The sequence below is a fragment of the Taeniopygia guttata genome, chromosome 6 (assembly GCF_048771995.1).
Source record: "Taeniopygia guttata chromosome 6, bTaeGut7.mat, whole genome shotgun sequence".
In the NCBI taxonomy this organism is placed as follows: domain Eukaryota; kingdom Metazoa; phylum Chordata; class Aves; order Passeriformes; family Estrildidae; genus Taeniopygia; species Taeniopygia guttata.
In genome coordinates, this window is record NC_133031.1 from 22,227,367 (window position 1) to 22,254,650 (window position 27,284).

The 27,284-nt window shown below is 34.7% G+C and overlaps 1 protein-coding gene across 11 annotated transcripts in view; it reads left to right on the forward strand.

The window, feature by feature from the left end:
• The window catches only part of LOC100217958 (heparan sulfate glucosamine 3-O-sulfotransferase 1), a 47,086-nt gene extending 22,834 nt beyond the window's left edge, over positions 1–24,252 (forward strand). For 10 of the 11 annotated variants that reach the window (XM_072931146.1, XM_030276164.4, XM_072931142.1 and 7 more), the window contains one exon: positions 22,247–24,252. In XM_072931146.1, coding sequence (XP_072787247.1) covers positions 22,366–23,295 — 930 coding nt within the window. In that variant the 5' untranslated portion in view covers positions 22,247–22,365 and the 3' untranslated portion in view covers positions 23,296–24,252. Of the gene's footprint in view, positions 1–536; positions 3,908–22,246 lie in introns of those variants that run through there. The other variant, XR_012056720.1, reaches the window with a different exon arrangement.
• The last annotated feature ends 3,032 nt before the right edge of the window (positions 24,253–27,284 follow it).

Below are 27,284 nucleotides of genomic sequence, written 5' to 3' on the forward strand. Positions count from 1 at the left end.
AGTAGTTTCTGTTACTTTTCAGTTCCAGTAACTACAGAATCCAAATGCTTTAAAGATTGAAGTCTTCTGAGAATACATCTGATTCTTTCCTTTTGTGTGTCAGGTTGTTGAAAATTTCACTCGGAATGGCTGCTGCCCTGCTTAATTAGCAAGCAGATCATGAGTAAAACTGCTTCTTCACCAACTGTGACCAGCAGGTATTGACAAGAAAGCCATGTAAACTCTACAAATGATTGCTGGTGTGCTTAAACCAGCAGAAAAATATGTTCACTTCAATGTCCCTGGGGCATTTAGCTTTGTATTAGACAGCAGCTTTTACTGGAAATGTGAGCACAGGCTTGTGAACTTGCAAAAATCTATAATGTTCCAGCTGTTTGAAAGAGTCCACACACACTTATTGGTACAATGTTGTCAATATTTAATTCCGTAAATTCAAAACTTTTCTTCTAGGGGATATAAAATCAAAAAAGAGATTGTCCATTTTTCCACTTTTCAAAATTGTTTTTAATCTATTTCTGTCACTCCTTTTCTCACAGATATTGGGACTAAAGCCTGAAAGCTGTCTTTTCCCCTTAACTGCAAGATCTTTTGCACTCTATCACCATGAAAATTTTAATTTGTCTAGTAAAATTATTCTCATAAAGGAGAAAAAAAAACAATCTTGCAGGAAAAAAAGTAAGAAGCCTTAGTTAATGTGTATTAATTTCTGGAAAGAGTTATTGCCTTTGCAAGTAAAATCATGCTGAGTTTTATGTTGATAGGAAAGAATTAATTCTTCATCCTTATTGCAACCAACAGGGATTCCCAGCTCCTACTTGTGAATTAACTGTAATATTGACCCTTCAGTGCAAGTCATGATGCAGACAGGTGTCAAGAACCATCTGGCTTGGCCTGACCATAAAGTCCTCATTTGTGAAAGTGCTAATTTCTTTATCATTAGAACCTTTGGCTTCAACAGACCTAGACACCTGGGAATATTTTGCGTTAGAAATTTGTATTAATCCACAATCTACCCAGAGAGGATGTGTGTATATATTTATATATATGTAATGAAAATATGTGTCCGTTTCAAAATAATATGGAAGTAATATAAATTTATTTAAAATACCCTACTGGAGAATTGGCAAATTCAATGCATTTGTTGCTTGATTAGTTGTGAAATTCTCTGTAATTTACTAATTTAAGAGCACTTGCCATCAGTTATGCAGAATTTCTCTTTTTGTATAATTGGAATCCAAGGTGCGTGTTGTATGTCATGGAGATATATGTGCATAGTCACTATCTGCATGAAATCAGGAGTGCCATATTGTGGATTAAAACTGGGAAGAATTAATCTTGCAGACCAGTGACAGTAAGGACTTTTGCTACTCTTGAATAGTAGCTTCAATTTTTAACAATATTTTTGTAGATTGCCTAAGGAAGAGATGAGTTTTTCATCACTGGAAATTTTATAAGATCAGGTTATGCAAACATCTGTCAAGAATGCTTTCAGTATACTGATCAAGCCTTGAGGCTGACTGGCAAACTAAGTGACCTCTTGAGATCCCTTCCACCTCAGTGTTCTGTGACTCTGTGGCATTGTGCTATGACACATTGTAGATATGTATATAGAAGTTACCCACTTGGAAAAGTTTATTTCTACTATTTAATCCCACTCACATTTCTTAAGGTTCAGGGATTTAAGCAGACAAGTAGAAAATAAAGTCCCTAATTAATTATGGAAATTTTTGCAATTTTATCAGATTATTAATTTTGAGATCTACCTTGAGACTGAATGGAAGGAAAACAAAAGCAAAGCAGCACAGATGAAAACTTGGAATTTGCTAAAGCAACCTTTCTTATTTAAATGATGATATGTTTAGCATGTTGTTAGCCTTTACTTAGAGGTGATAAAAATCACATGCTAATTCAGACTGTTCTGTGCAGTTCAAAATGTGCATTAGTAGCCCCTCACTGTCTGTTGTCAACAGGACTGAAATTGTCCTGGTGATGCAATGAGGGTAGATTTACCTTCAGGACTCTTCAAAACTATAGATGCCAGTGTGTAGGAATCTTTAAAATCAGTAGGAATCTTTAAAATAACCTTAAAATACATAGTCCCCCTATGCTTGGCGATACCAGTGGATGACAATAACAATGTTTGTGCCTCTGCAGCTACACCTGCAATTTGTTATCAACTTCCTAATCTCAAAAACTGAAATCCCAAGGGAGGTATTAATTAAACTGGAGTTGAAGGAGTATACTGGATAGAAAAGGGTAAGGAGGAGAGTACACAAGTGTTACTCTTGAAGTGGTCTGGTCAAATGGCACATTAGATTTGCATCAGACTAATCAAGTACTTGACTGTTCTCCCAGAGCCCAGACTAGCATCCCAACAGCAGCCCTTTAAACACAGCTTAATGACATAGCACTTCTTTTAAATATTTAAGTGTGTCAGTTTTGGTGTTCTGCAGAAGGAACTTCAGTTAGGAAACTTTGGAATGTAAATGGCTTTGCAGTAGTGATCTTCAGTCCATGTTGTAGGTACAGTTAACATAGCTTAGATGTTATAAGAAACACAATATGGCTTTTTTGTTATAAACCAAGCTAAACTTGCTAGAATTAACTGAAATTAAATCTCTTATGGAAGTGAAGCAGTAGTTTCACTATTAAAACAGATTTGAGGTTTCTTGAATCTTGAATATTGACTAATGGTTATCTTTCAAACTTAAAAACAATTTGTATTTGTGCATATGCATCTCAGTGTTTGTTCTTTGTTGTTCAATTGAAGTAATTTGTTTTAATTTATTTAATTGGTTTTATTTTGGGTTCAATATTACTGAGTTCTTATTTTTTAAAGTCAACATTATTTGATACTGTTATTTAATATTTCTGTCATTAAAATACATGTCTACTATTAAACGTCAGCTCTTGAGAATGTTTTTTAAATATTACAATATTATAATAGACTGAAAGTTTTTGGGTTTTGAAACTGACCCGTTTTTAGACATTTTTGCAACATTTGCAGATTCAGAATACAAACAGCTACACCATTTAGAGAACACTCATTAAAAATGAAATAGCAATTTAGTACAGGAATAATTAAGAGGTCAGTGAAAGTCTCTGCAGCCTGGGACTAAAGCATTGTCTTTATTTGCCATAGTACTTAAAATTTTTCATCAGTAGGATTAAAAACTGGTAACATGAAGGCAACATAAGCTGTTGTTTACCTCAGATGGACATGCATGGGTAATTTTGTTATTCTGAGTAGACATATTAAAATAGTAAGTGCTGAACATGTAAGCATATGTGCAAATATCCACTTTCAAATAAAACAGTGGGATAAAATATTTTCTCTTGCCTTGAAAAATATTTAACACACATATCTTGAAATACTTACTAATTATATATGCTTCTATTCTTAGATATTTGGTGTAGTTGTTATCAGGTGATATGTACCTTGTTAATATAGGCTGTATTTGTAGAAGTCTTATATTTGGAAATCTTGTATATTAACGGTTGTTTATTTAGTAGGGAAGCATTTTGATATTAATTTAGAAGGGATGCATTAACATTTACTGAAAACTTCTAAAAAAAGTTGCCCTATGTTTCCATGTCTACGGAGTCTTGAAATGTTGTGTGTCAGAACCTAATTTTTACAGAAAATCACTAGTTTGAGCCTTTTATTCTTGTTTGTTGTTTTTGTTCTCCTTGCTCATTTGTCACAGTTAATCAAGTATTTAAGAATGTGTGAGCAATTCCAATTAATTTTGAAAGGGAGCTGTTTACATGAGCCTTAAGATTTACCCATCCTGAAGTTCAAGTACCAGATAAAACAATCTAGTTAAAATATCCCAGGACTTTATGTAGGAGATCTGCCAAATGAAGGAGATGATTAAATTGCAGCATGACATTGGAAAAAAAAAAATTATATAGTGCCTAGTTTTCTTTGATTACAAAATAATGTAAGCAAACATTTTAGACTGAAATATGGTGCTTTTTACCCCAAGGAATTGTAATGTATACCTAAATTTAAGAAGTTAAGAGCTTTATTTGATATCTCTGTTCAGCCATGTCTTGAATAGACAGAAAAATAAAAATACAGTTCTTAAATTTATCTGAAATACTGACAACTGATCTTTCAGAAATAACTACTCAGTGTCAGAGAGGTTGCATAGTCCTAACCAAATAATAAAATCGCAGGTGTAAAAACATTATTGGTTTATTTACATTTAAAACATTCTTATGAACTGTTCCAAAACTTTTAAACTGAGTAAAAATAATTCCCACAGACAGGTGGGGTTTGTTTTATGTGTTTATTGTAGAGGAGGTTTGTTGCAAAAACATCAGCAGATCTCAACGAGTGAACTGATGCTTTCATCTAGGCCACTTCCAAAGCAGTGTATTGGCATATTGAACTGTGTGGTTGGTTTTAGTCTTGGACTTCAGTAAGAAATTAAGATCCTCTAGAAGGCAGAAATTTCAATTGACTTATTCTAGTTCCTTTGATTATATATCAAATAGCCCTCTTCAGCTACTTTTGCTATATCTCTTAAAGGTTCATTTAGTATGTTCTAAAAATCATATTTTGACTAAGTCGTCTTACAAGAAGGCACCAAAAAATCAGTATGTAAGAAATTAAGGCAGGCCTGTTACTCCATTATGCAAGAACAATAGAAACATAAAGCCCAAAACCAAAACATTAAACCACAATAGTGTAGATTGCAAAAGAGCTTTCAAAGCAACTTGTTAAAGACATAAGACCAGCATTATTTCAAATGCATTAGAACAGGAAAATTTATACAGGAAAATTTGCAGCTGATAGTAAATTATTTAGAATAGGAGAAATAGAAACAAACTGCAAAGAAGTACCTCAGTGATACTGAGTGATAAAGTGACAAGTGAAATTCACAACAAATAAATTTAAAGTGGTTCTCAAAGGAGAAAAATTATAAATTTGTGCATGAAATGGACTTCAAACTGATAATTATTGTTTAAGAACTACATTGTGAGATTACCAATTTCCAGTGTATTCACTGTGAGCTATGAAAAGAGTAGCAGCAAAAAAAAAAAATGTAAATGTAATGCTACACATTTTTAGAAAGAAATAGAATAAATTAGAAAATATCATGTTTATAAGCAGGGTCACAGCACTGCACCTGCATCTTGAATAGGTAGAGAGAATGGTTTGGATGAGTAAAGGATGATTAAATAAATATTTTAAACAAGGAACAGGTAGAACTACAAACTTTCAGTCTGGGAAGAAGAAAATTGAAGGAGGCTATGGCAAGTTTCTTAACTCATGAGTGGTGAGTAAATAGATAATGAGTGATTGTGTGCTGGCTCTTTACTGCAAGGACGTTGGGCATTGGGTGAAACATGCAGGTGGTGGGTTTGAGCTGAACCAAAGGAAGCATTTTTTCAGTTCCACACAGTCACACCATGGAACTCCTCCATACAAGCTGTGTCAACAATGATTCAAAAAGTAGTGAGATTTACAGAATTACTGAGATTGTCCATTGACGACTACAAAGCTCACAATTCTGTTCTAGAGAGCCATTGAAGCTCAGACTTGCTGGATCTCAGGAAAAGTGTTTGGAAAAATCACTGCATGTTTGCCTTGGGTTTGCACAGTCCCTCAAGTGCCCCTGATGGGCCACTGTTAGCGAGGGGACACAAGACAAGTAACTGCTTGGTTCAATCAAGTATAGGCTGTCAGATGAAGCTCAGCAAAGGTTTCAGTTAAAAACACTGCTGAGATGCAAACATGCTTTGATTTGCTTGTAGCTTCAGAGATGGAGAACTGGCTTTGTCTCTTCTATGTATGTTTTAATTTTACTTAATCTGAATTAACATCTTCATTGAGATGAATGGGAGAGGATTTCTAGATGTTTGTTGTTTGTCACATGAAATTATGTTCCTTTCGTGGCTAATTATATTTTAATTTTCTTACTGTTTATTCATATCTCTTTTTCTTCATTTAATCACATATCAACTCTTGCCTTGTATTTAATTCCTGTACTTTCTTTTTAATACATTTTGAATGAAAGTTGTTCTGAGGAGTTCAGTGTTTATTGGCAAAAAGCTACATCAGACTGCACAATTTTAAAGCATAAAAAGCTCAGTAGGTGGTTTATTTTATTAATTACTTGGGTTATGGGGGAGACAAGGGTGACTTAAAGACAGGAAGGGTTCAAGCATACTGGAGAACAAGACTGAGTGTCAAAATGCTGTTGCTATCTCCATGAAAATGTTTACATAAAATAGGCTGCAATTTAATAGAAACAAGTATAAATAGAAAACAGAGAAATTTTTAACTGTACAAATCCCAGGTGTGGAGGTTTTGGTTAGATAAGAGTTTTGCCCCGAATAATTTAACGTGATTTGATGGATTAGAGACTGTTGAAGAATTAATGCCATCTCCAAGAGAAAAAGCAACAAGAATGTAAGGAATATTTACATCTACCATAATCTTGCTGTTCTCTGTGTTAGTGTGGTGGGATCTGAGTAAAGAGGCCTAGAATTTGGTGTCTTGATTGAATATGAAGCAACAGAAAATTTAGAGATCAATGAGAATGGCCAGAGTCTAGAATACATGACTCACAATCTGCAATTAAATTAACTGTGATTGCTATCACACATCCTCTTAAGTTTAATCATTTAGTCATGTAACTTTGTGCCCTGGCATCTATGAAACCAGAACCATCTGAGATCCTAATTTTCTCTCTTAGCTTGCTCCATTTTTTCATTTTTGCAGGCCTTTTCTCCTCTGGAATGAGACTCTAATCTGGCATCCTGCTCTGGTTTTCCTTGTCTTCTGTAGACCCAAATTTGCTTGTACTTCCAATATCAATGTCAGACTGTATGCTCTGATTGTATATTTCCTAGTCTTTACCAAATTAGTGAAAAGCAAAAGTTGGGCTTTGAGAGATAAGAGTGGAAGCTATGGTCATTAAGTCAGAAATCGAGATTTTTTTCTCTCTCCCTCTTTCCACAGAATAAATAAGCAAACACATCCAGATGCATTTAGAATTATCTAGACTTTATATGAAATTTCTTTAAGAAGTATCTTTAGTAAGTTGCTAGATATTTCAGTATGACATATCTCTGAGGTATTATGAAGCTAGAAATGCAGTTTTCTCAAATCGATCTCTGTTTCACCTGGAGCTCTTGTAAAATCCACTTTTATAGTAGATTTTTTTTATATAAGAAATTTAATACTGTATTCAAAATACAGCTTAAAATGTCATTTGTTTGTGGTTGCTTTCTTTTTGTTTGCTTTATACAGAGCTGCAGTAACATTTAGTGACAATGACACTCCTAGATTAGTTGTGCATTGTTCAGAGCATATAACTTTGTCAGTTTTAATTTCATGGCCTTTTTGTTTCTCTGAAATATCTTTTGTGAGCTTGTGAGAAAAGGAGCAAGGGTTATCTTAGTTCATTTATCTAATGCAGCAGTCAAAGTACAGACTCTGCATTTTTTTCCCATCTCTTTATATTGACAAATTATTTATGCTTGCAATCTTTTGTTGGCAGTCACCTCTGAACTCTCTTCCTTTTGGGAGTGATTGACCAGAATGAAACACACTGTTCTAGTCACTCTGAACCATTAGTTTATCAAAATGCATTAAAACTGTGCTGTCATTTTCTCTTACTGCTTTTGCATACTAATAATGTGCTGGCCTTTGTCCACTGCTGTGCATCCAACTGAAATTTTCACTGAGATTTTTGGGTGCTTCATAAAGAATCCTAAGGGTAGGGCTTTCCAGGAAGTCTAAGGGATCTAAGTGTCCATCTCTAATTTGAAATTCAAATTTCAAATACATTAGTAACTGAAACTCCTTGGACTCTGAATCTCTCAGCCTGTGTCTTTTCCTAAAGAGATATCTGGTGCAAGCTTGTGAATTAACTGGATGTTGAGGATTTCCTGTGCATTCCTACACTTTACTTTCTGAGCTATTTTATTAATCTACATTGACTATTTGCTTTTTTACCCTGAAACTAATAATGAAGTACTTTGTCAGAAAGCCAAATAAACTTTGTCAACCTGTTTTTATCCCCATGCTCTTTAGCTTGCATGACCAATGGAATCCAAAAGCAGTGTAAAAATTTTGCTCAGCAAAGTAGGATATGTGTTTGTTCATATGAGAGGGAGGCATAATCTAAACAAATTGATTTAATTTTAGCATATCATCACTGCTTTCAATTTTCCCACTAATTTCAGTATAATTTCTCTCAATTTACATGAATGACTGTGATATTATTGCTATTCTTCATTGGTTTAAAATACCTTTCAACATGTGGGCTGATATTACTTGTAGGTTTTCAGCTCTGTGATTTAAAATCTCTCCAGAACACCTGGATGTATTTCCAAACATGAATAGTGATTAGATGTTTCCTTTCTTATTCAGCTGTAGCAATGCAACTTGGCATTTCAATCTTATGGAATTAATTTTATGGTTTCCTCCATTCTTCTATCATCTGGACATTCAAGGGATTTGAATTTGCCTTTGTAATATCACTACAAGGTGAGAAATACAATTCTGAGAAGCACAAGATGAGGAAGAGAGAGGGATCTTTCAAAATTTTCATAACTTTGCTACTAAGTAAAAAATACTATGACTGACTTCTGTGGAACTAGAATGAGACCTGCATAAACGATCCTGAAAAATTTCTCTCTCAAGGCTTGTCTTCAAGGGGAAATTACTGTGAGAAATCTGAAGTATAAATTATAGAACACATTAGCTGCTGAACATTAACTCCCCATGCGAATAAACAGAGTTTGAGTAAGTTGCTCTACTTGGAAAGCGTGTAACCAACTGTAATTTCAAACTCCATCTCACTTAGTTGTGGCATAACTGCACAAGGTTTGTTTGATCCAGTCCTCACAAGAAAAGGTGAAACCTGAACTCCCATTAATTCAATTTCCACTTGAGTGTATCACAATACCATCCTTAACCACTTTTGCTTCCCTTTGTACCTGCACTACAGTAGAATCTAAATATGATATGTTGTAAGAAATCTAAGTTCTTCTGCACTTGAACATTTGATTTTGAACCTGTTTCTAGTGCACACACATTTTTCCATTTGCAATCCACTTTTATAATCTGTACGTATCAGCATCCGTTGCATTGCTCATAACCCCAAGTAATTTGAATTCTTTAAACTGCCTGTATTATTTTCTATTACTGTCTGTTCTATATTTCTCTGTGTGCTATATATATGTGTGCTTATGTATATTTGCTATGTTTATGTGTGCTTATGTGTGTATTTGCACAGGTATAGAACTTAGCTGTGCTCACTAAAATTATTAACAACCTGCTTTTTTCCTACAAATGCTCCATTTCTTTCTTTTCATCACTTCCCTTGCTTTCTCCAATCCTTTACTCTTTCACTCCTGGCTTTGTGGTGTATTTACTAGAGGGTTATGTGTTATAATTTAAAGTACTTCACATTCAATTTCTCTTGCATAGTCATCCATACACAGCAGATCATGATGTTTTATAAAATAGGCTAGACTTCATGATTTATTTCTTCTGGTACTTTTATATTTGACTGAAATATTTCCAGACCCTGAATGACAGTTATATCATCTACATTTTTTAAATGTCAGAGGGAATAGCTTTATTTTATTACTTTTTTTACATGCTATGCCCTAATTCCTTATATAATTTTGATAAGTTCTGTAGTACAGGAATCATGATTCTTTCACATTCAGTCATTTAATCCCTTATTTCTAACACACTGATAGATATTGTTTGATCCCAGCATCTTGATTCTGATCTCAAAAATTTGCTCTGAACTGTTTATTATCTATAAACTCAAAGTCATTTTTTCTGTTGACTATAATTCCTCTTAAGATATCATCAGTAGTTGTAATAATTTTCCAAGTGCATCCATATCACCTCCCTGGACAAAAAACCTTCCAGGAGAAATTTAACCTTCTTTTAATGTTCTTTCTGCTTGAAATTGATAGATGCCATTAAGAATAAGTGAGACATGAATGTGAAAATATTTTAGCTAAGAAATGTCAAACTACAAATCTAAGATGAATATTCAGCATAAAAAATGTGAAATAATATATACAATTTATAGTTTGTAGAAGAAATACTGTCCTCCCTCGAGAGGAAAAGCTATTATCAGTGCTTTAAAACAGAACTGGCATCAATAACTAGTAGCTTATACTGCGTACTTGCACTACCTTTTTTAGTGTGCTATAAACAGAAATAACTATTCCATATTTTATAGTTACAAATTAAATTTCAAATCCAGATTTATTTTCCCTCGTGATCACATATTTTAAGGTAAGAGGAATGAACACCCATAATCAGAATGCAGAAAAAAATTCCTTTATTGTAATGAAATTAAACATGATGTTTAATTTAAATAGAAGTCACATTTCTCACAAATTGGGCTCAGGGGAAGTAGTATTATGACTGTATTTTCAAACCACTATATATGGCAGTGGCCAAACACTGAGAAACTAAACCCTGAGAGCAGGAGGATGGGTAGGTTTTGTAAGTAAATTGGAGATTCCACCAGAGATTATTTTTCCCTAGCTAAATTTCATATTAATCTTTCTGAGCTACTGTGTGAATGTGAGGCTTTTTCAAAGTTCTTATGAAATGGTACAGAGTTTGGACACATCATCAGCTGCAAAGAGGGAGGCTGCAAATGCCTTCTCAGGAATCTTTACACATACTGGTATATATTTCTTCCATGTTGCTGATCTGGAAAATTGTTATATCTGTGCCTGAGAACAGGTGACCTTTTGTGGAGTTCTCAGCCATCCTAAAATGCAAAAAAAAAAAAAAGCATCAGGTGCTCAAAATCTTTTAAAATTGCACCACAATTTATGTAGTGAATTAAGATTCTCTAGTCTCAGCTTCAGCACTACCCAACTCCATCGTCATTTTATTAAAGGAATAAATTCCTATTCTCTGTGGTAAACAGCAGCAGAACGTAGTCTGATTTTATGTGGCTTTTGGCAATCTGATTTGAAAGTGTTGGTTTGGTGATTTACTTTCTGGTTTTTATCTATGAATCCCACTGGACTTGTAAATTAACTGGTATTCACATGTTCACATTTTTTCTTCAAAATGTTTAAAGTAACTGCTGAGACACCAATGAAGGATGCTGCAGAAAAACTGCTGGTAATATTCTATTAACTCTGCAAAAACTCTAAATGCATTCTCAAGGAGAAAAAATATATTCAAAAGTAAAAGGTACAGTGAGATAATGATTTTCTTTAAAATTGTACCATAGGGACTGCTAAGGGTATTCATGGGGCAAAGAAACAATGATCAGGATGCACGAGATGTGTATTTTACGTTTAAAACCACCACACACTAACTCTTACATCTTTGCTTTATATAGCAGTGTTGTACTGGTAATAGAGAACAGCAAAAAGAGAAATCATCAATTTTATTTTTTTAAATTACCTGAGGGAAAAAAATTAAGTGGACTAGAACAGTATGGAATATGTGGATCATAAGCTATGTAGAAAGAAGAAAAAATTAGTTGCAGCTAGAACATGTATCTAGGATCACAAAATTGATTACCTCCTCCTACAGGAAAAGTAAAGTTTGAAACTGAAATAACAAAATTTGGTGCTTTAAGGGTTTTTCTCTTTTATTTGCGAAGGAAGGAGACTGAGAGAGCAAATGTAAGATAATGGAGGTACCTCTAGGTCTCCTCTATGCTGTGCTGAAGTATTGCTCCTTGGGGAAATGTCCTGTTGTTGTGGCACTATGAGACCAGTCTGCTGTCATACAGTGTCTGCTTAAGGAGCTGAAATCAGGGGATTAGAATCAATTACAGTACATGTGTTGTACAGCCTACCCAGTCTTAAGAGAATGGCTTTGAACATTCTAACTATGTATTGCTCTAATTGATATGCAGGTAATGACAAGAATGTATCAGAGCCCTTCCCTTCCTCTGCCTCTTTCTCTGTTATAGGTGTTCTTAGCATCTTACCAACCCTCTGAATACTGGTAAAACCATTCAGATTAAAGGAGAAAACTATGATACCTAGATACCTAGGTACAACAGATGTTTTCCAAATTGATACTAAAGATTCAAATTAAAAATTTCTACTTATAAATTTTATTATCATAAACAGCAAACACAGTATTTGAATCTGAGAGCTAATCTTACCATGCTTTATTTTGTGTCCAGCCACATCTGTTGTAGCTCTTTCTAGTTAGAGTTTCTAATGTGACAAACCCTCACCATTTATCACAAGTCTCACATATCTGAAGTCCTGAAGTCCTCATCCTGAATGTATGTAATGGCTCTTAAATAGTATTTTACCTTAAAGACTTAGGTGAAAATTGACAGAGATTAAGGATGGCAAAACATTTCTGTAGGCACTCTCAGCCATCAAAGAGCCTTTCTGAGAAGCTGTAACTGATTTGAAATGAAGCAGCACTAAAGGAAAAGTGTGGAAGACTTGTTTGGGTGCACCATGGCACTGAGCTTTGGGCCAGAAGTGATGCTGTGTGCTGAGGAGCATGTTCTGCTGGAATTAACCGTGCTGTAGAATGCAGTGTGGAACAACAGAAAGTGTTTTTGTGAGGACACCTTAAACTTGTAGATGCACAGGATGTTTTTGCACAGGAAAGTCGTCGTAATGGTCTGGACTGATCAGAAAGAAGAAAGGGAATTTCTTTGTTTTCCACTGAAGTATAGGAGTTTTTGACATGTACCTACATTTCTGGTTGTACTACTGACATGCCTATAGGTTAGGCTGTACATCAAAGTTTGAAAAATTTGGACTGCACAGAAGATTTCCTAAGTTCTGTCTTTCCTAACTAAAATGTTGAAAAGACTGGCAGACAGTACCTTACTACATCTCAGAAATCCTGGAGAAAATCATTAGAATTTTGCGGTATTAGTAGTCTGTTCTCAGACTCTTACGAGTGGTGAGTATTCTTTTACTGTACTTTAATGTGCTACTTTGGCACTAGAAAAAGGTTTGGTAAGGAGCAAGGATCTGATTTCTGATTTTCCATAATAGCCAGTAAATGATCTGTCTTTTACTTACTCCATGTGTCCAGCCAGTCGTCCTTGTCTCCTGTAGCAGCCTGAGGAGCAGTGTGACACGAGTGTTGCACTCGGGGGTGTTTTATGTGTTTGATTCCAGTTGTCAGGCATTTCCAAATGTTCCCTAAATTGCTTCATTCCAGTATCTGCTGGGCTGAATGTGCACATAGCTTGATGATGGATATGTGTTGAAGGCATTGAGCTTCTATTCAATAAATGTTCTATCTATTTGTTTCTTTTCTAATATGTTTGCCTGTTCTGTATTGCAGTGTATTTTCCTTCTTTATTAGCAAGAATTTGTTTACCAGTGGAAGACAGAATTTTGACTAATATATTTATTTTACTGATATATTTTTGTATATTTTACTAATATATTTATTAATCAATGTTAAGACTTGCTAAGCAGTTGCTTTCTATGGTCTCTTCAAGTCACACTTGTTTACTTTGAGAAAAGATGGACTATGAGGTCCTTTCTGTAGAATTTCTGATTCTTTGATGACCAAAGTCTCTCAGCATACCTGAACTCAGTGTGGATTTAGTATGTTCCTTGGTTTTGTAAATCCCATTATTTTATCAAACATTCCTACTCATACTGTTTTTCTCTGACCTTTATCTTGATCTTGTCTCTTATCAGGGCCTGTGCTAGTACCCAAAATTTCAGGATTAAATTTTCAGTCTTAAGTTCATCATTGATTCATTATTTCAGCTTCTTTATATCCTCCCACATCCTCTGTTCTGTAGTTACTCTTTAAAAACAAATTCTCCTGAGCTGGTGTTTTTTTCTTAGATTTTGTTCAGTCATCCTTTACAAGGCCAAAAGATTTCAACTCTGATGTGCCTTTTGCTTTTTTAAATTCTGTGTGAATTCCCTGCTCAGTTTACATCTGTGCTTTACAGTGTTACTCTGGGCCAAGAAGCTGGATCCCTCTCTTGCTGTTTGCATGTGACATTAGAAGGTTTCCAGCCTGGGGACTGTGGGATAACAGGATTCATTACCAAGGGAAGGATCAGTTTGTTTCATGCCTTGTAGGAGGGGGGTATACAACAGCTATATGGGACCCAACAGAGCAATTCTTATCAGATAACATCAGAGAACTACATCCCAGGGACTAATTCCAGAGCCTTGGAAAAGTTATTCAAAAAGATGTAAACAAAGGGTAAGACACTGAGCATGGCTCATCAGACTCATGTAAGATATGTCACTGTTGGCCAGATTTCAGGGTGGGGATAGAGAAGCCTCCCTGCCTGCAGGACAGCCTTGTGGCCTGGCTGCTCCCCGGGCCAGCTCCCCACTGCTGCCTTTGGGTGATCCCGAGCTGCTGCCACGCTCTGCTGAGCTTTGCCTGGATTGCGACTCCCCTGCACGGGGGCAGTGCTGAAAACAAAAGGTGCAATATTGACAAGTGCTGCCCAGAAAAGATCTGAGAAGACTTATCCCTTTTTGGAGTCCTTGAAGTTGTATTCTCTTAAAACCAGCAATGTGTTTGTGGTTTTTCTTTTTGGTTGTGGTTTTTTTTTTTTTTTTTTTTAAGAATAGGATTTGGTGGAGGGGTATGTGATTTTTTGTGTTTGTTTTTATTTTTAGTATCAGGAATCTGTGCTCTTTACAGGAGCCATAAAAGATTTTAGGGTCAGTTATTTGACCTGGATATCCTGTAGGAGTTTCCTGTTTTATACCGCAGAGTTAAACTATCCTCATCCCTCTTGGATGCTTCTCTTGCCATCCCTGACCCTCTGAGGAATTTTTTCCTTTAAAAGACAGGTCTCTCATAAATCCTCTGCATCAAATTCTAATTTTATTCCCTAAACATCTGTGAGTATTAAGGTATTCTTTGTGACAATGAGTGGGGGGGAAATTAATAATATTCAATTAATTATACCAGAGGTAGAGAGGCTGAAGTTTGACCTTTTTGCTGTACTGTAGAAATATACACAAAAGCTACTTATCAGCCACACATCATTACATCTTTACAATTACATGACTACTGCTTGTTTGGCTGAAGAATTGGCATGGCATCTTTGTTACTTCAATTTATATTAATTCAGATACTTAATTAACAATTTGAGGTGTAAGTTTAATTTAACAAAATGCTAATGAAATTCCATTTCAAATATGCCAATGTGATAAGTAAAATTGGCCTTCTCATCTGTGCTAATCTGACCACTATCCACTCTTTGCATCTTAATAGGAACTGAATTTTTATTTATGTCTATTTAGAAGTATCCTTCTAAATGTACCTGGCTTTATGGGCTCAACTTATTAAAGATCTTTATGAAATTGTAATTCAGTGTCTTTTATGTGGATGGTTTGAGTATGATATTTTTCAAAGATACCATAAAGTATAAGTGTGTAAACTACAACTGTAGAAGGTTTATTTAGCTCAGAAATTTATTAGTGTGTTTATACTGTATATATTACTATACTGCTACATAAGTGCAGTCAGAAAAGGAATTAGGAAATGTAATGCTAGCCTTAGGGAAGCAAATTTCCTTCAAAACTCCTATCTGTTAATATCACCTGCCAATGATTTAATAGTGTTTATAGTTCATGCTAATATTTCTTAGCTTTTCTTTTTATCCATTGTGGTCTATGTACCTGATAGAAGCCTGCAGCCAATTGCTGTTACTTTGTAGCTCCTACCTTTACTCACCAATCAGCTATTTCCTTTTTTATTCCTTTTTTTTTTTTTTTTTTTTTATTCTTGTAAGGTAGTAACTGTTGGCTGTTATAAAACTGCAATCTCATTGGAAAAGGCTCACACAAATAAATTCACTGCTGAGATTAGGATTTTAAAATGCTAATGTCTTTCTTTGTGCTAACATATATTTTGTGTAGATGCTTAAAGAGAAATCTTTAAACTTTTTCATTACCCAAAGAGGTGTTACAACAGCAAGGCAGCATTTCTGGACAGTCTGTGGGATCGTGGGTTTTTAGGTACTACCTCATTTAGGAAATCTTAGTGCATCTCCCTAACAAAAATACACCCATAGTTTGAGCAAGATGAAAGTGAACAAAATTCTTAGGTGCCTACAAGACTCTCAAGACTCTTAATCAGCAATATGAACTGCTGCAATGTTTATTTGACTTTGGGTCTCTGGTCCTTTTTGTACTTTGTCCTCTCCTCCTTGTATGAAAAGAGATCATTGAGCTCAACTTGCAGCTCTGTTACAAAACTCCAGTGTTGTATTTTACTGTCTCTTGCCCTTTCTTGCTTTCTCCAGCTGGCAGCAGAGATTTTCCATGGTTACAGGTGGGAGGTATATTCCTGGGAACTGCCTGACCTCTCCTGCCTGATTCTGATAAAGGCCAGTAACGACAATGCAAATGTTATTTAGTTACTACTGTTAGTTTGGGAATGGAGCAGAGCAGAGAAGTTTCATGCCATGTAAAGGGTTATATCTCTGGGATAACTGTCCTTTCCCACACAGTCTTTAGTCTCATGGAATAGGTAATTTTGGATTCTTCTGAATCAAATCTCACTTCAAGGGCACAGCTGTAAAGTTATTCAATTGCACCTGATTGGTCTCATTCTAACACAGACCTAATGTAATTGCTCTGCTTGTAATAAAATTAAGAGTCACAATTGTTTTTACACTTTTCCAAAATTTTTAATATTTTTCACACTCAGAAATGTGCTCTTATTTTGTCCTGAACTCTGCCTAGGCATATCTCACATGTGTGGATAGAAGTAGCTGAACTGTGTTTTCTTCCAATTAATATTAAAGAGGATACCTTTCTGTTCAACCATTGGACATGTGCCAAGTATTTTCAAATGTCCATTAATTCATAAATTATACTATAATCAGAATTAAGGTATTATAAAGAGGACTTTTGATGATAGTATTACTTCTAATATTTAGTGCTTAGAATTAATAAAATTAGTCATTACATTATTGGATTTGAATACATTGATACTGGATTCTATTAAGCAATGTGTCCTATATGCACTGGATAATTCATTTGCCTGTTTTTAAAAAATGTATAAGCCATGCTGAGTGCAGATTTGCATTTATTCGGCTATGTAACTAATTCTAGTTTTACTGAAGGAAAATCACCAGCCTAATTTCAGATATTCAAAACTTTTGAAATTATATCATTGTTTAGAACTATTTATTACATAACCCAGTCTGTATAGGGATACTTTACATCGGTCTAACTGACATCACAATATGACTATCCTTCCAGAAATTTCTGGAACTGTTCACCTTGTATGACCTTTGGCTGTGAATACAGTTAGGCTGAAACTGTTTTCTTATATTGTCAGCATTAAAGATGTTAATAATAGAGATACAATTGAGCTGTTTCAAGTTTGTGTGCCAGTAAGCCTTACTTAACATGTTTGCATTGTACTCTTCTCAGTGATTGATCTTTTTGTTTCAATAAGTTAATATCTAATAGGAATTAACAGGAAAAGCAGTATCAAGACAAAAATTGGTGTTTTGTTATATTTGCTCTGACCACCTCCTCTTGCTGCAGTTTTCAGTCACCAATAGAAGTATTTCTGCACAAATGCTTTGAAACAACGAAATCCTGAGTTTTTAGTTAGTATTTGATTCCTTTTTCTTTTTTGTGAGGAGCAAGCCTTATTAAAAAAAATTGAGTTTTATGCTGAAACATTGAGGAACCTCTTTGTTTTTCAATTCAGCATGTAATCCAGCTATCAGTTATCATAAGGGTTGTGAGAGGCTGCTATGAAATGGCACAAAGTTGGAATTGGAAGGGAAATTGGATGGAGAATTAGAAGCCTGGGGGTTTTTATTCTTGGTTGGACTATAAACCTGCTATGTGACCTTGAGCAGATCAGATTAACCTGACTTTCCAAGGCATTTGCACTCCTGAACTGGATCTATACATTGGTCTCTTGCAATTTCCTGTAAGGTGCCAAGGGTACCTTAATAAGGTGCAGGCAGTTCATTAACACAGAGTGCTGCAGAATTCTCCAGTGAAAAACATTACAGGCAGTGTAATACAGGAAGTGTTATTAGGAACTAATAATGTTATAAATTAGTAATAATATATTTAGGTTTACCCTATGATTTTGTACTTTACCCCAAAGCAAGATAAATTGTAAGATGCTTGCAAGTGTTTTCAGAGTAGAGTGCAGCACTTAAGGGTCTTTAGTACATTTCTGTAATATTAAAATGATTTTTCAACCAGCATAGCAGCTTCTCAAGTCTAGTCTAGGTTTTAAAAAAATAAAAGAAACAGCAGCCCAAGGTACTATTTACTTAATTAGTCTTTCTGCAGCATGAATTTATTTCTGAACTACATTTCTGCTTAATAAGTATCATATCTGTTGATGACTAAACAGGATCAACACTACCAAATAATAGGGAAAAATGGTAATAAGGCACTGCAATTCTGATCACGTGTCATGGGGTATTTTTATAAGAATACTTTCAGATTCTTCATTGGTGCAGTACACCAATGTAAAATATATTGTTTTCATTATAAAAAGCAGTTAATATCTGCTAAATATGTAGTTGCATAAAGACATAAAAGCAACACAAAAATTATTCAAACAACATTCCAATTATATATGATAAATTTTCTTTAAAACCTTTACATTTATGTAGCAATTATAACCTAACCACAGGATCTAATATCTTAGAGCTTCACTGAAATCAATCAAAGGCCAAAACTGAAATGTTGTTCTGATAGAATTGCTCCCAAAGGCAATTTTGATCCATTTAGGAACCAGTTTTATAGCACCTTTTGAATTTGATTTTTTTCTGTAGTATTTCCTAGGTACTGTTTTTCCTAACAATGATTCTAAGAATTTTTTTAAACAACTAATTAATTGGAAAACTGGTTAAAATGGTTAATAATTATGTTAATTATTTTTTCAAACAATACTTCAGCCCACAGAATATGCAGAACACCTTCTGCTACTTGCTGCTTGAATATGTCTTACAAAGACCTGCTGATTTCAGATGGTAAATTAAACAGACTCTCACTCACATCAGAAGTGAACCTGAAAATATTTTGGAAGACCAATCTTTCCTTAGTAATAAGTACAATTTTCTCATTCATCTTACAGACTTTTTTGGGTTTCAGTATTTGCACCTGATTCTTAGGTGTATGAAACTAGAAAACTCACTTAGGGATGAAATAGCATTAGTGTGTTTGAATTTTTTAAACAAAATTAAGAAGTGAATGTGAGAATTTTTTTCACCTATCACCAGATCTAGGAAGAGCACATCTCTGTCTACACTAGTGAAGAGTCCCAGTATGAAATACTTGTTTCTTTTTCACTCTGGTTTTAGATTATTTCAGAGAAATTCCTGCTTTTTCCCCTCTTCCTTTCTATTTTTTCAATTTAAGCTATTAACCTAGTTAGTCTCAAGAATACTAATCCTCAAGAAATCTAAAAATAGTTTTCTTTCAAGTTAAATAAAATTGCCTATAATACCTGTCTAGAATCAGTTCATGAAACTGTTTCAAAATGGGATAGTTCCAGAATTTAAATCAGATAATGAACTGTATGTCTCCACCTTGGTATTTATAAGTAGTCTCTTGCTTGGCAGACATTCAGGGAGGTCTTCCCTTAGTTCAAAGTATTGTAACCTAATGTATAAAGGTGTAAGTGCATTCATAATTTATAACATGCTGTATTATCATGAAAGATGTAAATCGAGCAAACTTGTAAGATTTTTGTAGAAACAATTCCTCAGTCTTCCTGGAAGCATGTTAATTTAACAATGAAGATTACTAGAATGCAAACTAACACTGGGATTTCAGAACAGGTTAAAAGAATGATTAACTTTTCCCTTGGCCCCCGCTCCCAAATCTCAGCCTACTGGCATCACAGCTCTGGAAAAATGCCATACTGTCTGTCATATGTTGCTACTTCTGAAACCATCTTATGCATAGCTGTGCCTTTCCTCAGATCGAACTATTCAGGAACCTTGTGAATCATGAAAAATTTGGCTTGAAATTCCTAAAGCAGAGTCCCTTCTTTGAAAGCTGGCATTCCAGGAATCATCTGGGGTGCGATGCTTCAAATTTCGTGCTGTGCATCCTAAGAACCTTTCCAAAACAACATTAGCTGCCATTATTGTAAAATGCATTTTAGTCCCTCAGCAGCACTGAACAGCATGGTTACCAATTCCCAAGCTTGCCATCCAAAGGAATAGTAACTATAAATTATTTTGGTATAAACATACCTATTCTTCCCTCCTGTGACTGCCATAGGAATTCTTGCATTATTTGCTCTTGGGAACTTCAAACAGAACTTCTGAGTGAAGTTCCTAGTGAAAAAAATTGTGAGCTTTAAAATGAAGCCTCCTTTCAAGTTCTTAAAGAACAGCATTCCAGTCTGTCATTACAAAGCAAATTTGTACTTAGACTTTTCTAATATTTAGTAATTGTATACTCACTCTTCCTAGCTGAAACTGTGCTCTCTTTGAAGAAGAAGTTGCCCTTTAATTCTTGCTTGGACAGAACAGGAAATATTCTCTGCAGATTTCTTCACTAAAGGTCATAGTTTATTTTTTAAATGACAATTTTAGGGTTAATATTTGCTTTATAACTGTGAATTTAGTGCTCATTGAGGCTGACTACTATCATTCCCTAGATATCCAAGAAGCTGGAGAAGGTTTCAATAACATTTGATTTAATGAATCTGCTGCATTGCCTAGACTGTTATTATCAAAAATTTAAAATCTTTAAGCCTGTAAAGGAAGACTCAAAGTAAACAATTTTAAAGTAGAAATATTGAATACTCCCCAGTGCCATAAAAAATGGGAATTGTCTGTGCTTTCTATGGTTGTTTCTAAGAAATGAAGTACTGTGACCAATATGTTTAGAAAGAGACAGTGAACACTGAAGAAGGAGCTAAGGTTGTAACATTTCTGAGACTCCTTTAAAATATGAGCCATAATTCAAAATTATTCAAAAAATGGTTATTGTTATTAAATGACTGCTGCTTCACTGTAGAAAAAAACCCCTTGCACCCTTGCTTCTGCATGCTATATTAAAAACAAAACAAGAATGTAAATATTCCACAAATCTTAAAATCCTGTAATTGCTCAGAAATTGAGTGAAACTCAAGAGTCCTCTCAATGGGAATTTGTCTTGTGGGATTTTCAGAATTAAAAACAGGAAATCCAAGCACAGTGGTTCAAGTGCAGGTGTTGCATTGATCTGAATTTTTTATGACTTGGTGCAATGGCAGATCTGTAAGCAATCTGTTTCAAATATTGTGTACAAAAATTACGCAGGAGATTTCAAATGTTAGTAAAACAATTATATAGATGTTTTCTTTCACTTACATCTGCACGTGCACATACCTGCAAGCCTAAAGTTTTTGCAAATTTTGAAGATACTTAATGTTCACCACTTCTTAAAATGACCATATGCAATATGGATTAAGTAAAAGAAGCTACTCAGCCTCAAGCAGACTTGCCTCCTTGCAGAAATCTTTCAGTGACCAGAAAGCATCTGGATATGTCTTATACAGAGCTTTGGAGGAACTGTAGAATATTATCTGAAGATCTGATTTTGCAAAGACTTTTCCAACACTTATATGACTGTGCAGCAGAACACTTGGATAGTCACAGAGAATCCATCCACCCTGCATCATTTATTTTTCCCACACTGATCCCACTTAGCCACTTTACTTTTGTTTTGACACAGTTAGTTTTCTGCTCTTATGGGCTCAGATTTCAAAACTTGGCTGTATCTGTGTTTTGGTTTTTTGTGTCTAAGTAAACAGAATTATTTTTGTACGATTCGTAGCTCACTAAAACTCAGATGGTGGCACCATCATCCAAGTCTGTTATTTATATAAGAATACACTATTCTAGCAGGGAATTTGAGGAAAGGTGCTGACATTCAAATATTCTTTGGAGTTATTGTTATCATATGGGGTACGGTATTTATAACAAGAGAAGTGTGTGGTATATATGAAGATAATTAGGAAAATGAAAGCAAGCAAGAAATGGTCAGGATTTAAAATCAGGTAAACAATTCCAATCTGCTTAGACGATATGAAAGTTATTGAAAGGTTAGTATCCATCATTGGTCACTTTTGGTAAGGAGAGAAAAAAGCCCCAACACATAGGACTTTTCTGTCCTTCTAAAATAAAGTCAGGGGAAAAATCTTCCCTATAAATTTCCTATTGGGATCACAGATTAGCTTTGTGAATTGAATTGTGAGTTGAATTTTTTTACTGATTATGAGTTTAGAATCACTGATTTGTCTAACTTTATTTTGCAGATGCTTCAGAAGCTTGCTGTGTGCTTGCCAGGGGTTCTGCCAACCATCTCAAGAGGGGACTCACCTATTCTTTCATTAATTGAGCAAAACATTATCTTGAAATAATTATTCCTCTCCACATGGCCTTCCTACTCGTGTCAGCTTATCTTCTGCTGACCCACGCTCGGGGTGCTCCTGCTGAGAATGGGGCTCTGTTGGAAACGCTGAAATCACAAGTGGGATTATTCAGCAATACAAGTGAACACTATTCAGCACAGGTGAGACCTCCTGGCACGAGCAGACAAATACCTCAGACAATCATCATAGGAGTTCGTAAAGGAGGGACCAGAGCTTTACTGGAAATGTTGGATATTCATCCTAACATTGTGGTGGCAGCTACAGAAGTCCACTTCTTTGACTGGGATGAAAATTATGTGAAAGGAATAGACTGGTATAGAAATCTGATGCCATTTTCTTACGGAAATCAAATTACAATTGAGAAAACACCAGGCTATTTTACATCACCACAGGCTCCAGGAAGGATTCATGACATGAATAGCTCCATTAAACTGCTGCTCATTCTAAGAGATCCCACTGAGAGAGTTATATCTGACTATACCCAAGTATATTACAACAGAGTGGAAAGCCACAAGCCTGTTCAGCTCTTTGAAGATATTGTTATTAAGAATGGAGTGCTTAATACCAAATACAAAGCTATTCAGAGAAGTCTATATGATGTCCATATGGAAAAGTGGCTTAAGCATTTCAGTTTGGATCAGATTCACATAGTGGATGGCAATACTTTGATCAAGGACCCTCTTCCTGAATTACAAAAAGTTGAAAGATTTCTAAATCTTCCATCCCGAATTATGTCTTCTAATTTTTATTTTAACCAAACCAAGGGATTCTACTGCATCAGAAGTGATGGGAGGGAGAGATGTTTACATGAATCCAAAGGGCGTCCCCATCCCCTTGTTAACAGCACTGTTTTAGAGCAACTGTATTCTTACTTCAGAGAGCACAATGCAAAATTTTACAGGATGGTTAATCATTCCTTTGACTGGCATTAACACATTTGGGGTCAATGTTTCTTAAAAAGGGCCTGAGACAAACTTTCAGACAGACCTTTCTAAACTGCAAAGACTTGTGTTATGAGAATTAACACACTGGTTATATGCTTCATTAGAATAACACATGTTGACTCATTGAAAGGGTACTGTTTCTGTTGGGAAAAATAAGTTTTATGTATTTGTATGATTGCTGGGAATCATATTCTGATCTTCTTTCTCTCACATGCAAATACATCAACTTTCTCTCACATGCAAATACATTAGCAAAGGTGTATCTCTACAAGATTTTTGCTGTTTTGGAAAAATGCATCTAACTTCAAAAAAATGTAAATATTGGAAATAGTATTATTCTAACTGTTCTGTATTTTTTTGTTGTTAGTATTTTTTATATCCCACATGATAGTGGTGTTGATTTATAGAATTTTTCATAAAATAAGTTTAAATTGTATGTTAAAATAGGGGCATAATAGTAACTCCAATAAATAAATCATCATCTTCAATATGCTGAAGTACTTAATTAATAATAGAGGGAATCTATTTCACCTGTAATTTTGAATAGGTGAGCTAGAAGCCACCTGTCTGTATGAGTATTAAACCACATTCTTACTATCTTGGGTTTGCAAAAAAATCTGCAATGCAAGAATATAAACTGTTTGAAGAAGGTTAAAGTGAGAGTTCTGAATGTATAGAAATTAAAATATCCCAGGAACACTGATACTCTATACACTAAAATAAAAATCAATGCCAAAAAATTATTAACGATTGAGCAACTGTACAAATATTTGATTGCATAAATTATGTCACTTTACTCTTGAATGGAAAAGCTCTCAGTGCTACCATATGAATTATGTTTGTACTCTGTGGCTAATTATTCTATTGTTCTCCTGACTTTGGTTTATATATCTCCATTGGCACAACAGTTCTTGTTAAAAAAAATATTATTTGCTTGCCCCCTGAAGCATGGTGTAGTTTTATTTTGCCATTTCTTGGTGCAGACCACAGAATAGTCTCAACATTAAAAAAACCTCTTGTTATGTTACATATCTCAGACACAGTGTTCAGTATGATGTACTCAGGTTATTCGTAAGAACCACAACCATTTCCAGCCCTGCATCAGGATTTTATTTTCAATTTCTTTCAACAGTATTGTGCTGATTTTTTCTGCTTTTTCATGTAAACATTTTATTACATATCAATACCAAAGAAGAAAATCAACTCTGAGCATCAAACCCAAGTGAACCCTGGCAAGGGTCCTGCATCTGTGGCCTTCTACCTAAGTCACTGCTCAGCCTAAAGGAGTGCATGTTCCTACTGTGGGATTCTTCCACTTTCCAGGCTGAAAGGTATGTGTTACAGGGCTGATTTTTAGGCTTTTAATACTTTATAAGTGGACTGCTTAGGCAGATAGCAGTATTCCTCTGAAGCTGGATGGAATCAGACTCAGATTATGTGGAAATAACCTTCATCAAATATTCTGTCAAAAAATGTCGAAAGTTAAAAATAATATAATGAATCTTATTCTTTAGCTCTTCTACTACTTGTATGAGAGAAAATATACTGTATATATGAAATCAAATAATTTTCATTAGCATATAATTAATCTCTGAAATTATCTTTCTGAAGTATATTTACTACATCCCTGATTTCTATAGATGGTGCAAATTTTCCTTTACTTCTTCCACTTTTCTGAGATTGTGGCTTCTTAATCATTAATATTGATCAGATGTAGGCACTAAGAAATACAATGTCAAATAAGAATCTGTGGAAATACAAAAATATTTGCTTCAAATCAGTTAAAGAACAGAGTGTTTATGCTGGTCTTTTACCATCTCCACAAGGACATTGGATAGGCAAACTGTAATAATTACAGTTGTGCAGTCTAACAGTATTGTCTTTGTCTTTACTCAAGTAAAAAGCTAAACCAGAAAATGTCTGAACTCTGAATTTACAATGTGATTCTCTATCAGAATAGCTCTTTCTACTCTGTAGGCACAGCACTTCAGTCTGATAACAGAACACCCAAATCCAGATTCCCAGTATTGTCTAGCATGGCTGGTTCTTTCTGACCAATGCAATCTCAGTGATAAACAAAACTCCTTCCAATTTCAGAAATACATTATCAAAGGGAGAAGCATAAATGCTTCTTATATAGGACAAAAATACTTTCTGTTTCTTATACATTCTGAAAATCTATTTTTCCTTTTTTATTTTTTTCTTACAAGAAGCAAATTTGAAAACAATGTATACTTTAATAAAAGTTTCAGGTAGATGCCAGTAATTGAAAAACTCACATGTCAATATGCCACATTAAATTTCATAGTATTCCAAGAAAAAGAAAGGTAGAAAATTCCAATGTCTTTTTATATTTATGCTTGCAGGCATCAAGTCTTTCTCTTTCTTCTCTGAAGTTTACAGCTAATCTTTAAATGAGCTGAATGCAGGAGCACCAGTTAGCAGAAGCTGTATGCATCTTTGAAAATGCAAGTCCCTTTCTGGAATTTACATTTCAAGGAGACCTGAGCTGTATGGATTAGTGATGCATATATCTATTTGATTTGTTATCACTGCTCATTCCTGTTCAGCATTTTGGGGAAGAACAGAGTTCATGGAATTCATTTAATATTATTTTAGAGTTTACTCTAAAATATTTAATATTATTTTAGAGTCTAATATTATTTTAGAGTTTAATATAATGAGAAGTATATTAAGCATTAATAAATATATGAATATAATCTGGGTGAGGGGTTGCTTTGGTTTGGTGTGGTTTTTTATGTAAACCAAGATTCTCATCAGCAATTTTGTTTTGGTGAATGGACAAAAAGCATGCATCTTCACTGCTGCAAAACAGAGGTTAGATTGTATTTTTATATTGCAAACTTTCAATCAGTTTTTCATTTTGTGGTCTGAAAAATACTCTCTCGTGCCATCCTGACCTTTTCCATTCTTACAGTCTTTAAGAAAACCCTCCTCATGCTTAGGAAGGGAATCAGATCAATTTCATATACAAGCCATTGAGCCATACTTGAGTAATAGTAAAATAAAAGTACTCAGTTTTTGAAACTTGGAATTCAAAAATAGTCAATTTTTTGGGAAGACCTGAAGGCTTACAATCAGTATGCAGACCTTACTAATGAGACAGTTCACAGTTTAAGAAATTACATGTATCTCATGAACTTACACAATTGATAGTAAACCAGAAATTACTTTTCTCTAAAAGAAATTATCATCTCATTATCTGGTACTCAAGTGTTGTTTGCAAAAGTAAATTTCATATGGGAAGGTCACTTGAAGAAGTCATGAAGTTGTTTCAAAGGTTTTTTGGGAGCATCTGGAACAGATTATATAATTACATATGCAAGACTACCGCAGAATTTATGATGGTTTGACCAGCTTTTGATGTTGTTTTGCATTCCAGAAATACGAAGCTTTCACTTTAAATACTGCTCCTTTTCTTTTTTAGTAAAAATGCCATAGTTACAATTTCTTTGATCTAATATTACAGAGGATTAACTATATCAAGCAGCTATAACTGCATCAGTTTAGCCACAATAAAAGCACACACGTAATGTCTAGATTATCTACAGTATATATAGTACATAAAGGAAATTACTGGGAAACTTGAAAGCTAGGATTTTGCCCCCAAAACTCCTAGTACTTAAGTAATGAGAAAGAAATTAGGAAGTTACTCCATTGCACTCTAACCCACTCTTTTACCAGGGAAAGGGTTGGAATTTTCCATTGTATCCAGGTGCTCAAAAGCCTTGGACGCTGGCTTCTGGTCTTTCACAATTTAGCCTTGAAAACTTGGCATTTAGAGTCCTCTTAAAGAATAATTGTTAAAGCAGAGACTTTTTTTATTGTGGAAAACTTTACAGAGGGCACACACATCATTGCATGCTGCTCCACATCAGCTCCTTTACGATCCTCTTGATACAAAACTGATACTCCTGTAGAGAGTATCTATTGAAGACCAATCAGATTGACTACTC